Consider the following 14,222-nt stretch of genomic DNA (forward strand, 5'->3'; position numbering starts at 1 on the left):
TATTTTTTTTGTTGTTTTAAAGGAAGGATATTCTCTTGGTGGAAAGTTCATTAAATAGGGCGAAAATAAAACCCTAATTATTGAGTCTAAAAGTTTTGAAGTAAAGTGGTACTTCTCAACTAGATGCGTATTAAAATCACCGGAGATCTTTAAAAACGGATCGACGTCCGGGTACCATCCCAGACTCCTAAAGGTCTGGGCCTGAGTACTGACTATTGTTTTAACAATGCCCAGCGGTTCCAATGCGCAAGGAGTAGAGGGCACCAGAAGAGGAAGAGACCCGCAAAGGTCCCTTTAAATTAAATGACCAAAAAGAGGAGGGGGGCGCCCGGCTGCTGGTAATGAATGGTTTCAAGGGTGTTAAAGAAAAAAAGTAAAACAACTTTGATTTCCCTCTTCAGACAAATCTCCAAGTCATAAGTACTCACGTTCGGACTCAAGCAAAATAGTGTATGCAAAGATATACGAATGCCTAATAAATCCCACATCTGGTTAGTGGACGTTTAATTTTTATAGGTAGAATATTCCCTTTTTTGGTATGTCAATTAATTCCTCCTGACAATACCTGCTGGAGATACATGTTCCAGTCAGCCATCACATTCATAAAGGCACTAAAATTACTTAATCTTTTAGAAACGAAATCAAGGATTCACAAACTATGGCATTTTATTTCAGAGCCTTTGCTTACATTTGTACAATATATTACATAATTCTTCATTGTTTGCAGATCCTAATATATACTTTATAGCTTTTATTCTATAAGCTTTTTCTTCAATGTTTTGCTGTCAACAAATCTTTACAGTCCTGTACAAATTTGAGTAACTTGAAACCATTTTCAACAAAATTAGTTACTGTAAGCACACACTACGAGACTGAAAATGCTTTTCTTAGAAAAGTTGAATGTAAAGGATTCTGACACGTTAGCATCTACAACAAAACGCTTCGAAATTCTCACGTCGTATTGCCAGAAAACAAATAAAACATGCCAGCCCCATTCAAAAAAAGTACACAGAACTACAATTAAAACAGTAAAACAGTCTGTACAGTAAAGTACTGTGTATTAACAGTGCCAGGTATTAAATAGCTTGAATGAACACACCCACAATATACAAATGTCTTACAAAGGTGTAGAATTAAATACAAGTGCCAAACAGAACAGAGATTGGAATCATACAACATAAAGTCAATACAAGTGAAAACGATTTTGCGTTCATTTTGGATTTTATACAAGGCATTTAATGTTATAGGCCTACCACTCTGATTAGCTATTTATACTTAAAAGAACCACTATCCATTTGAGACAGTTCATATCAATAACCTTGAATCATACAAATACAGTTTCCTTGTTCCTGAAGTCCTCTTGTTGTAGCTCATAATAAAATAAGCAATACAAATGAATTATCTGTATTTAAAGAAAAGAAACATTTACAAGAAAACACAAAAATATAACTGTTATAATTCATTATGAATAAATATACACTTTGAACTGGCTAAGTACAATCTTTATACATTGTTTAAGATTTAATACAGTTTATTAGCCATTTTCTTTTTCGCACAATGTATTATATCAAAATTAAAAAAAAATACTGATTTATAGAAAAATGGCAAAGTACAGTAGTTCCATTCCAATTTGAAGGGGCATGAAAAGCCACTGCAAGACCTTTTAGCCTAATTCAAACCTGTAAACATGTTCAGTCTTTTTTAAAGAGAATCTTTAATATTTGGTTACCAGGATTGATGTCTGATATCCTGTTAACTGCAGGTTTTGAATTTATTACATGTGCTTGACTTATACAATTAAAGCCACCCTAAGGTGACTTGCTTTAAAAAACAATTAGCTTGTACAAATGAAAATAGGTTCATATTTTTTCATAAATAAATGGAAAAATATCAAATGCTCCAGCTTTAACAAAATACAAGGGAATACATACACAGTAAGTTATCTCACCATGTTCTGGCCCACCCAATAACTACGCTTACTGTATTGTCTCTACAGGCAGTGAAAAGCCTCCATTCGCCACAGTGGAAGGCCTTCAAGTTACCAGACACACAATTCCCAGACAAGTTGGAAACAATTATTGCTTGAGGAAAAGCAGTTCATTGTACTTTTTCTTCATAAAAAAAGTGCACTTAAGTGCCAAGTCAGCTTGTCAAGAAACAATTTTTAAATATAAAATAGTGCTTGTCTCATTTTTTTTTTTTTTGTGCCACTGTGCAGTATAAAAAAGACGTGGCCCTCAACAGCCATTAAGTGCAAAGTGCTTTAGCAAGTCCTGCTGTCACCTGCACTCAACTGACATTCCATTTTGTGATGAGCTGGCCATTGATGGTTCAGCTAAAGTTAACATAACAGCAGCTGTTATGGAGCTGGATGAAGGTGAAGAGGAGGATGAGGATGTAGCAGCACCTGAGGGAAAGGGAAGCCAGGTCAATAGCCAGATAACACGGGTAACCGTAATAAAACGAAGTTAACGCTAGTCCTAAGACTAAAATTCTGCTGTATTCTCCAAAAATCATTGAGCTACAAAGAGTAGTCAATTCTCAAAGTACCATAATGTAAGAAAAGGAAAACCTAGTGTAACTTAAGTAGCCAGACGGTGCCAAACCACAGAAGTAATAAAAAAAGAGAGACCAGAAAATGCTCCTGCGTGCAACAAAGAGGAAAAAAAATCGTGTGTTTGGTCCATTAAGACATTGAAATAAGAGAACAGACTTTCTGTAATAATGAAACAAATGTCAAAGGGATGTGAGTCCAATAGGACAAATCTGTAACCCACCCGAAAATCTTTTCCCCGCTCCTAATTCCCGTTTCTATGTTCGAAGCTTCTTACGAATTTAAATGGCGATGAGAATGGAAGACTAATTGCTTCTTAAAGGTTTCATAGCTCAACTACTGCATTTGACACACCCAAATGTCCACTGTCCTCCACAAAGTCCCTCCGTGGCCATCTTCTCCACTGGAGGCTACTCCTTCTCAAGTCTTGCTGGTTCTGGCTTCTCTTCAGTCTGACCCATAAAAGCTGGCCTGCCCCAGCCTGCCTTTTCTTTTCTACCCATATTTCTTTCCCCGTGGATTTACTCAAGTACCGGGGCCTAAAAACCCACCTCGCAGTAACGACTGTACTACAGATATGCCAATGAGTTGCAAATTAAATCTCTAGTCCTGACCTCTCCCCTGAGCTCGCACTGACATATCCACGGCCCGCCTGACATGCCACTTGGACACCTAATAGGCATTTCGAAAAGGAACACAGCTAAAACGCTCCTTCTGTGCTCCCCAACCTATGATCTCTTTTCGAGATCTTCCTCATTTCCAAAACTGGCACCAGGTATCCAGTTGTTCCAGCCAGAAACCGACGATGAGTCACCCTTAGTTCCTTCCTCGTGGGCCACCTAATCCATCAGCAAGCGCTGGTAACGCGACACTCACTGCTATCCGTCTCTACTGAAACCACCCTGGTCCATGTCACTACCATGTACTGCAACAGGCTCCCGATCGACACCGCTGCTCCCACTGCCCCGCCAGAGTCTACTTTCCGCGTGGCAGACGGAAATTTTTAAAATGCTAGAAATCATGATGTCATTTCCCTGTTTAATGCTTTCAAACAGCTGTCTGTCTACTTAGAGTAAAATCCCAGCTCCTCATCCTGGCCTACGAGGATGTGGCTCCTGCTTTCCCGGCTGAGGCTTCCACCACCACCACCACCTTCTCAGCGCACTGGTTTACGTTCTGCTCCTGAAAGGCACCGAGTGCACGCCCTCCCACCGTGGAGCAGCTGTTCTCAACCTGGGGTGATGCTGCCCCCTAGAAGGTATCTGGGAATGTCTGGGGATGTTTTTGGTTGTCATAACTGTGAGGTGCTACTGGCATCCAGTGGGGAGAGGACAGAGAGAGGCCGCTAAAGAGCCTACAGTGCGGCCCCTACAGCAAAGAATAATTTGGCCCACAACATGAATAATTCCAAATTTGAGAGACTCTATCTTAGGGATCACTTGCTGTTCTCTCTGCCTAGGACCCTTTTATGGACTGAACTGTGTCTCCCCAAAATTCTATGTTGAAGCCCTAACTCTCAATTTGACAGTATCTGGAGATGCGGCCTTCAGGGAGGTACACGGGGTGGGGCCCTGATCCAGTGAGACCCGTGTCCTGATAAGACAAACACACACAGAGGAAAGGCCATGTGAGGACACTGCGAGACGGCGGCCCTCTGTAAACGAAGGACAGACACCTCAGGAGAAACTAAACCTGCTGACACCTTCGACTTGGACTCCAGCCTCGGAACAGAGAGAAAGACACGTCTGGTGTCAGCACCGCCCCGTCTGTGGCCCTCGTTACGGCGGCCCAAGCCAGAGACTGGGATGACTCCTTCCCCCACGTTCACTCTGTTCTCTTCACACTGCTTTTCACTAACTGAAAATCCGTTCAGACTGTTTGGCGGCAGACTGTAAGCTCCGTGAAAGTGAACATGATTTGAGGTAATTTTTTCTTTAAGTAAAACTTGTTCCATTTAATAGATGAGGAAAGTGAAGCAGAGAAATTAAAGAACTTGCCCGAAGATACAGAGACAAACTCGTATGCATCTCACTGCAGAATCATAAACTGCGTTATGTTTAAGTAAAGTGAGGTAAAAACACTTACTTTCTCTCTCTTTCTTCTTTAAACGCTTTCTCCTCCGATCAATGGAAGCTACTTCCGATTTTAATGACAGGTAATGTTTTCTGATTTCTTGTAGTTTTTCTTGAAGAATTGTGATGCGTTCAGCACTTGTCATATTTTCCAGGTCCGCTGTGAATTTAAAACTTTCATTAATATGTATTTTTGAACAAAAATTTAATATATAGAAGAGAAAACATAGTATGGCTGTAGAATAAGATCAAGACAAGAAAACTAAAAAAATGGCTTGCGAATGCCTGTTTCCCTACGTTTTTTTTCCAGCTTAGAATAATGTCTGGCACATAATATATGCATGACATTTGTTAAACTATTTAATAAGTGTTTAGAATGAAAGACTTTATATCTAGAAGAGAAAACATAGTATGGCTGTAGAATAAGATCAAGACAAGAAAACTAAAAAAATGGCTTGCGAATGCCTGTTTCCCTACGTTTTTTTCCCAGCTTAGAATAATGTCTGGCACATAATATATGCATGACATTTGTTAAACTATTTAATAAGTGTGTAGAATGAAAGACTTTATATCCTAAACATGTCTGCTGAAAATTCCACATTCATGTACAGTATTAGCACTGTATAGTGTCAAGAATCATACTTAACCAGAGAGTAGGAGGTAGGGGGAAGGGGGGAGGTAGACGGGGTAAAGGGAGTCAAATATGTGGTGACAGAAAGAAATCTAACTATGGGAGGTAAACACCTAGTGTAAATATATGTATGCCTTACTGTTAAAATGTACAGCTGAAACACTGAATTTCATTAACCAATGTCACCATAAAAATAAATTAATTTAAAAAATCATACTTAGAAATAAGGTTGGAGAGACACCAAAATGTAAAAATTGTATATATTTTTGAATGTCAGCGCTGCGGATAAATTTTTCTTCTGGATTCTTTCTGTTCTTTTTAGATTTTTTATGAGTATGTATAACTTTCACATTGGCGAAAATTTTTCAAAAGCTCTAAAGCTCACCTGTGTGAGAAACTCTGGGGTAGTGTTTTTGTTTTTGTTTTTTAATTTTATTATTAGATTCCTCATATACACTGAAGTACAGAGATAATACAATGCAGCCCCACATGCCCAACATCCAGCTGCAGTAATTAGCAATTCGTGGAAAATCTTGTCTCATTTATAACCCCATCCACTCCCCATCCCCAACACCAGATTATTTAAAAACGAATTTCCAACATCATATCAGAAATACCTAGTCGATGTTGATATTTTCCTCAGCTACCTTAAAATTTTTCTTTTAGCAATTTATTTATTCAGATCAAGATCCAAATAAGGTGCTCTATGATGCATCTGGTTATCATGTCTCTAAGTTTGGTTATAACCTCTTTTTCAGCGTTATTGGCATGAGAGTTACTAGGATGAAGTTTCTACCGATCAACTACGGGTTTAACGGATGTCACTTACACATCTGAAAACTCCACTTGTAAACTTTGGGTAATCGATTACTGGGTTCCTTGAGATCAGGATCCTTGTCACCATTCTTCCCGCATTTTCCTGGAGACTGCGTCCTCGCAGGAGATTTGGTGCCATGCGCCTTCATTCCAGTGGAAACGGATTTGACTGGCTGAGTCTTAGCTACACCTTCACCAGCAGAAAGCTCTTCACTATCGCTACTATTTGCTGAAAGAAAAATAAAAAATAAATATTAGTAAACAGAAAAGTAACAAAGAATTTGTCACAGATTTTAGTGGACAATTTAAAATTAACCATTTGAGAATTTATGACTGCGGTAAAGAACTCGCTTTATAGATCCTGCCTAAAAACCTGGAAAACCGTGATGTACAAATACACCAGCATCTCATTTAAAGAAAACAAAAAAAACTCTTCTTACCTGAATTGCCTGCCATTTAAGAAAAAGAAACAAAAACTAATCTTCCATTATACCTGGTAGACTATTGAATACATAGTAATTATCTGAATGACTTTTTATTCTATTCTGTTAACAAACATAACATAAAACACGGCATCTTTTAATTCATTATAGAAACTTCTTAATTTGAATATTTATACGCACTGTATACATATAGCACTTTCCTACTCCTTTGGCCAGAAACAATGATGCAGAATCATCCTATTTAATAAAGAATCCTCCAGGAATAAACTCTAAATTTTGGTACACCCAACGATTGTCTTAGGTAACTCCTACCTCGTAGCTCGTGGACTAAAAATGAAACCATTGCTTTTACTCTGGTAAATACATGCAGTAATCTATGGAGAATTCCGAAGTCTACGTAACATTACGTTACATCTGCCTCTGCTGACTAAAGTCTCAGTACTAGACCAGAAATGCTTAATTAACACTTGGACAGTGTACTGTGTGACTACGTGATGGCACTGGTGTTTCCTCTTTCTGGACACAAACTATTATTTTAGATTCCATGAGAGTTAATTCACTTAACTTCATTATTCTCAGAGGATGGTTTCCTGATTCTGATTTTTCAAGGCAGAAGCCCAATAATTAAAATGGGAGAATACAATCAATAGCTATAGCTCTAAATTACATGAATATGTTAATTGACTTGTTGAAGATGCGGCCTCCTAGAAAACGTCATTTAAATGGTAGTCTTGAAGACAAAAACATCATAGTGTAATGAAAAGCACTTTAAAACAGCCTGTTAGTTACTCCGAATAACTGATGATCAAATCGGCATATATTCACTGATTCTTCATTTAACGATAGCCACCAAAAAAAAGAGCAGAGTTTGGCTCTCAAAGCCCGAAAAGTATTCCAGATAGGAAAGGTACACGGCAACCCGCTGTGGTGTTTCAGGAATAAAGACTCTCCACCACTCTCTTACGGCACGTTTCTTAAGCGAATGCCCGCCCAGCCCCGCACTGCTGCTCTGGAACCCCTGGCAACTCCTAGCTAAGCCCCCAAGGCTTGGCGCCACTCTGATGCAGTGGTCTTCCTCAGCCCGGCTTTCATGGCCTTGCTGAGCACAGCCGCCCGGGGCCCCAAGGGACGCCATATTCACCGCCTGGAAGTCATATGGGCTCAGCAGAACCTCGGGGAGCTGGCCGCATAACCCTTTTCTGCACTGAAGTGCAGCCAAGCCGGCCGATAGCAAAGGTCAGGCAGTGGAGGTGGCAGGAGTCTCCTGGAAGAGCAGCAGGAGGTCAGTGTGGGGCACCTGAAAAAAAATTCTTTACATATTTTCTGCTTCTCACTTTGCCTACAAAAGAGAGATAAAATGTGCAGCTCTCAGGAGAAATACAATATATATATTCCTGTAGGTCGATGAACAGTCATTGCGAAGTCAAGTCTTTAGGTAGAGCGCTCCTTAGCAAATGCACTATTGTTTATAGCTGCACTTGGGCACACGGTTTGGGGTGCCAAAGGTAAAGGCAGTAACCAGAGTTGTTGGGATTACAGCTCTAAAGCTATCTTGATTGTTCTCTGCTAATTTTGCCTTGAAGAATTACAAAGCAATCAATTTCACTGCAATAAAAATGACATATAACTGAAGCATTTCGTAATATGTGATATATATAATTGCAAGTAGAAAGAACTATAGAACATAAAACTAGCATAAAGATGGTGATGTTTATATTATGTTGGCTGTTATTTTAGAAAGGATGACCTGCTCATTCATCAGCAATCAATATCACTGCTACGACCAAGACCAAATTTGCTTAATCCTAGAATTTACCTAGGATCAGAAGACTTCTGTGTGACTTTTTAAAGGGTAGTGACAAAATGAGAATATTGAACTAACCCATATCTTGAATACTCTTTTCTTAATGAGGAAAAAAATACATCTGCTGTAATTTTTTAAATTGTAGTTGACGTACAATATTATATTGCTTTCAGGTGTACAACACAGTGATTCAACACTTATATACCTTAGGAAGTGATCATCATATCCGCAATTATTTTTACATTTAAAAACGAAAGGTTTCACACTTACTGCCTTTCCCCTTCTTTTTGTTGTTTACCGCTGTTGCTTTATGGCTTCGTTTCTGCTTTTTTGATGAGCTTCCTCCTCCCTGAGCTTCTCTCACTCTTTTCTGACCTGTACAGGCTATGACGGGACAGAAATTATTAAGTGACACTAAATGAAATCAAGGTTTCCCTAGGTATAAATTCCACGTTTTAGAAGCACAGAAAAATTCTGAAACTATACATGTTCTTTTTGAGATTTATAAATTATCATAGAAATTACAAACTTTCAAAATAGATTGTCATTAAGAAGCTGAATCACTGCACATAATAAAAGCTAGTTTTTTAAGAAGCAAAGTGTGAACAACCTTCTTAGGAAAATCGGATATAAACAGAGTAGTTCTCAGTATAGTACTGGGAGCTAACGAGTCTGATTAATAGTAATTCAAAAACATGCATATGCTGAAAATACAAACTGAAATTTCTTAAAACTCAGTAAAACCAAAATATTAAGATTTAATTACAGGTTAAGGCATGAATGACATATATTATGATATTGATATAATTTTTAAATGAGATGAATGAAATAAGTTTTAGTAGTAATTTACACTTATATTACAAATTTATTTCAACAATAATTTAGATCCCAGGGCACTGGTTAACACATAGACCATTTAAGAATCCAGCATAGTAGTTCTAAGAACCGTTTCACTTTCTTGTTAGAAAATTTTCTCAAAACATTAGAAATGTCTCCCTTTTCTTCAAGGACTAGCCCAAGTCCTACTTCTTCACTAACCTTCCTTGATGCCCAGGGTTCACTGATTCATCACTACGCCAAGCTGTAGTTTCTATACATTTTTCTGTATTAATAATTTGGTCCTCAGCATTTGCTGTGTTTCTGTAGCTTTCTAATTATACGTATTTTCTCCCAGACTATACAGTAAGATCCTTTTTCCAGAGATGAGTAAAGTCCTATTTCTGTTCAGTTCCGATGTCAGATACTATAATGACATGATATAATTAGTATGACAAAACTATGCTATGTTTGCTACCAAAAAGTTTCTTAGTCCTCTTATCAATGGTAAAATCAACCTTGAGTATGTATATAAGACATGGCTTCCATGGCCCACAATGGAACAGGCTATTAACTGTTTTGTTTGGAAGTTCCTAGTTTTCTTTTTTAATGGGTTATATCTCACATAATTTTTCCCAATGCTATTTTAATATGACAAAGTGAAACATAAATGAGGTGATTTAGATATTGACTATACTGAAGAACAGAATCTTAAAAAAAAAATCGCCAGGTTTCTCTCCAGGAAAGTTTAACTCTGAAACTTTCAGCTCAAAGAAATAAAAAGCTTAACGTAGGCTAAATTAGAGGAAAATCCTATGTCTAAATTCTAAAAACTTACACTTCTACTTTTAATGTGAATTCTCAAATATCAGTAGACAAATGTTTTAAAATGAAGCCATATGAAATTGGTGCTTAAGAATTTATCCTTGAAGAGATATAAATTCTAAAATATATATGTTTGATTTGATAAACAGATGGCCTCTGTTACCCTAAGTTTGGGAATTCTCAGGTTTCTTACTTTTTAACTCTGAAGATTGAGATTCAGCAAGGCAATACTGACGCAGTCTATCAGAAGACAAGATAACATCTTAAAAATATATATATACATATATATATATATTTTAAGCTTTCATAAGATATGAGGAACACAGTAAGGATACAACCTGTTAAGAAAGGGAACTATTAAAACTTTGTATTATTATTGTCAAAAGCTTTTCTAATCATCTGTGACAAAGGCTTCTATAATTTTGAAGATTATTTATGCGTGGACAGTTCCATTCCATGAGCTAGTATGGCACACAGATCATGGAGGCTGGACGTGTGAATGTGAAAAAAACAAAGAACATCTCAATTTAATTGCAAGTATATTTTTCACAAAGGCTTTAAGTCAAGATTTGTGTGACAAAGATTTTGCAATAATTATATTGCAATAAATCTAGAAAAAGATTTATGTGAGAAAACGTGGATTTAACCAATCTAATCTAGATCAGAACTCTTTAAATTTAGCTAAACACCTAAAGCTAGCTAATATCTCACAATAAAAACTGGCACGTTACATAAAATAGATACCCTAGTGTTCTACCTTTACAATGCAAAAGTGTGCAAGCTAAGTGTCAGCCTAGAATACGTTGATTTAAAGACACCTGAATGAAGTGGTTTGTGAGAAAGATGACAGAATTATAGCTATCGGATAAGGTCCTAACCCTTCTGCAAAGTACTAACTTGAATTTCCACCTTTAACAACCTCACTGAAAATCAAAAAAGTGCCACTGCAGGTAAACACACACACTGGTCCTTCCACTTGGCAGCCGTGCATCTAAGAAAGCGCCCCACTGCTTTACGAACGCGCCCAAGTCAGTCGGGCTTGAGCATCATTCTGACACGCTGTCTGAGGAGGGCAGAGCCTGAGCAGTGGCCGCTCCAAACCCCCGCACACGGTACTTGCACTAAAGGTGGAGGGGGCCGTCGACAGATCAAAACCTTCGTGAGAAACCGCACGTTACGACTGCGAAAACAATGTTACAGAAACACATTTCAGCTGCTCGAGCCGTGCAACCAACCAAGCGGCTGGGAGCGAGCGTTCGGCCGGGTCCGGACCCGGCCTGGGTGCCAAGGCCACGCGCTCCTTCCCACGCTCCCACGCTCGGAATGCGCTCCGCGGCTGGCCGCGCACATCGCCTTTCCAGGTCCCGCGCCAGGCGAGCGCACAGCGCCCCACGTCGGCAGCTGGCGGCGACACGGGACCGGGACTCCCCGAACGAGGCCAGGGCGGCTGCGCTCACCTTTGTCGGGCTGCTCCGCTTCGGGCTGGTGGCTGCTGCCCGAGCTGGCGCTGGCGTCGAAGCCCGCGGGCGAGCCGGTGCCCTCGGACTGCAGGTCCTGCAGCTCGCCCGCCACGCTGTCCACCTCGATCGTGCTGTCGGTTTCGCTCTTGATGCTTCGGACCTCCTCTTGGGTCGGAGCCAGCGTTTCCGACACTGTCACGGAAGCCTGCTGCCGGCCGGCCTCGGTGACGGTGACCGACGAGGGCGACTCCGGCGTGGTGGGGGGGGTGTTGAGCACGGAGTTGCTGCCGCTGCTCGGAAACTCCGCCTTCTTGTCGCCGACTTCCGCCGGCTTCTCCTCGGCAGGCGGGCCGTCCGCGCCGGGCGGCGGGGTGTCCAGCTCGGCGCCGGGCGAGCAGCTGTCCTCCTCGGCCACCGTCTGCAGCGACCCCTCCGCCGGGCCGTCCTCCGGGGCGGGGTGCGGGGGCGACGCCGCCGCCTCCGTGTCCGAGTCCGAAAAGAGCTCCTTCAGCGTCTTCTTGGGCCACTGTCCCTGAATGCTTGACCACACGTCTTTCCGATCTTTAGCTCTGCTGTTCTGAAGTCTTTCGTCAGAGTTATTTAGAAGTTTTATCCTTTTTTCTGCCACTTCTGAAAATCCCGAATAGAAACCAGTTGTCCGTAGAGATTTTCTTTTTTCCTCCAAACCGTTGTATTTCTTAGTCGGTGTCAGCTTTGCTTTCGATTTTTCTTCCTCGTCTTCATCGGAAGAGCTGTTGCTACTATTTTCCACACACAGTGCTTCTTTGTTCTTGGCCTTCTCATCCTTTTTGCCCGGGGACCCGGTTTTTGAACACTCCTCCGTGTTGCAATACCTTCTTTTACCACGTTTTACTTGTGGCTTTGAAGATTTATCGGGGGTGTCCTTCTTGACATCCTTTCTCTTTTTTGTGACCTCATCTTCTTCATAATCAGTATCTTCCGATAATCCTTCTATATCTTTTCTTAATCTTTCTGGAGATTTCGACCCTGGTTTAGATAGTACCAATTCTGCGTGGACCTTGTTTTCTTCCAGCAAAGATGAACTGTTCTGTTCCTCTTTTGAAAGATCGTTTCTGGCGTGGGTGAAATGATCACTCTTAGCTTCCTCTTTGCCATCATTGTCCATGTCCCTAGCACTCGGCTCATCCTCCTGCTCACTGTCTTCCGCGGAACTTTCAGAAGCTGGCAAAGAAGAAAAAAACGATGAGTATAAAAGACTAGTGATGTCTTCTCTGTGCCAGGCACGTTATACACGAGCTACGTTTACAGTCACCCCAGTTGCCAGGTTTTATGCTGTTTTACAAGTGAGGAAACGGGGCTTCAGAGAGTTAAGACACTCATCCAATGTTCTGTATCATGACTGGAGTGGTAGTTACACTATTGTGTATTTTTCCCATAACTCACCAAACTGTAAACATAAAAGTCGTGAATTTCATTATCTGTAAATTACACCTCAATAAAGCTGATGATAAAAAAGAAGCCTCTCCAATTTATAAGCAGGAACAGTTCTAATTCCAAAATCTTTATTCTTACAAAAGTTTAGCCCTTATTTTCACTGTAGCGGTGATTATTTAAAGATTTTGTGAACAATGGATTTCCACAATGGATGCTTTCAAGGATTACAGTTAGTCCACGGCCACGCTACCCTGAACAAGCCCGATCTCATCCCATCTCGGAAGCTAAGCAGGGTCGGGCCTGGTTAGTACTTGGATGAGAGATCACCTAAAAAGACCAGGTGCTGTAGGCATAAAAAATAAAAAAATGGATTGTGAGCTGACAAGGTCTTTGCAATCCGTGAGGTCAACCAGGGGTTGCCTCGCCTAAAAAAAAAGAATTATACAAGTAACTGATCGTCTTACATGAAAATATTTATAGAATTTCTTAAATGTTTATATTAAATGAATTCAATGAAGTATAAACAATAGCTTTTATTACGATTTTAACATGACATTTACTGAGAAACTGCTACACGCCAGGTGCTTCCACATGCTTTACACGGATCATCCCATTCACTCTCACAAAAACCCTGTGAGGTCTATGTTGTTACCGGCCCCATTCTACAGTTTAGGAGACACTGAGCATTTCTATTTCTATTCCTTCTGATAGTTATTACCATCGTCTCTTCGCAATATTCTATTTGTTGGTTAAGTTTAGTCTGCTATAAGCCATGAGGACTTTCGTATTAATACCCCTATCTCCCTTCTGCCGTACTTTCTCTATATATGTAAATACAGTATTTACAACATGTAAATGTGGTTCGTTGCAGAAATAAATAGTACACTTCCTTTCTCATATAGCCCTTTTTCCAAGTGTTTCCAAAAGTCTTTTCCTACAAGTCGTCTTCGTTTTTTATGCCTTTCACATCGATCTCAATTGCTCCATTAAGCCCAGCATCCTACTCAGCTCCCTAAGCCTCTTCCCTGGAGGCCCGTCCTCCGCCCCGCTCTCTGGGTGCGCTCTAACAGCCGACACCCCAGAATCCCCTGCACTTTCTCCTGATCTAGACTCACTGTTCAAGGGATCTCCTGTCACACCTTCCTTCTTGGAGTATCTCCCACTCTGTGTTCGAGAACATCATTTGTAGTTTCCTAAAACAGGTACATGGAGGTAAATATTCTTAGTCCTCACGCGTCTGAATACATCCTTCCCCTCAAACTTAATTGTGATGACTAGTGGAACCAGGCACAGAATTCCAAGTTGAAAATTATTTTCCTTCAAAATGCTGAAGGTACTGCTCCTTTGCTTATAGTGTTGAAAACATTACTTTCATTTGTCTTCTC

At 40.3% G+C, this 14,222-nt stretch overlaps 1 protein-coding gene and 1 pseudogene across 1 annotated transcript in view; one reads left to right on the plus strand and one right to left on the minus strand.

The window, feature by feature from the left end:
• Positions 1–648: 648 nt before the first annotated feature.
• ARID4B (AT-rich interaction domain 4B) overlaps positions 649–14,222 on the minus strand; it is a gene marked incomplete at its 5' end in the record, with an annotated part of 66,738 nt that continues 53,164 nt past the window's right edge. Inside the window, 5 exons of the mRNA XM_023519780.1 lie at positions 649–2,407; positions 4,640–4,786; positions 6,087–6,302; positions 8,591–8,704; positions 11,419–12,624. Of these exons, the coding sequence (XP_023375548.1) occupies positions 2,280–2,407; positions 4,640–4,786; positions 6,087–6,302; positions 8,591–8,704; positions 11,419–12,624 (1,811 nt within the window). The remainder of the gene's footprint in view (positions 2,408–4,639; positions 4,787–6,086; positions 6,303–8,590; positions 8,705–11,418; positions 12,625–14,222) is intronic.
• On the plus strand, positions 13,071–13,189 carry LOC111728915 (annotated as a pseudogene).

This window comes from Pteropus vampyrus, unplaced genomic scaffold (genome assembly GCF_000151845.1).
Source record: "Pteropus vampyrus isolate Shadow unplaced genomic scaffold, Pvam_2.0 Scaffold237, whole genome shotgun sequence".
NCBI lineage: Eukaryota > Metazoa > Chordata > Mammalia > Chiroptera > Pteropodidae > Pteropus > Pteropus vampyrus.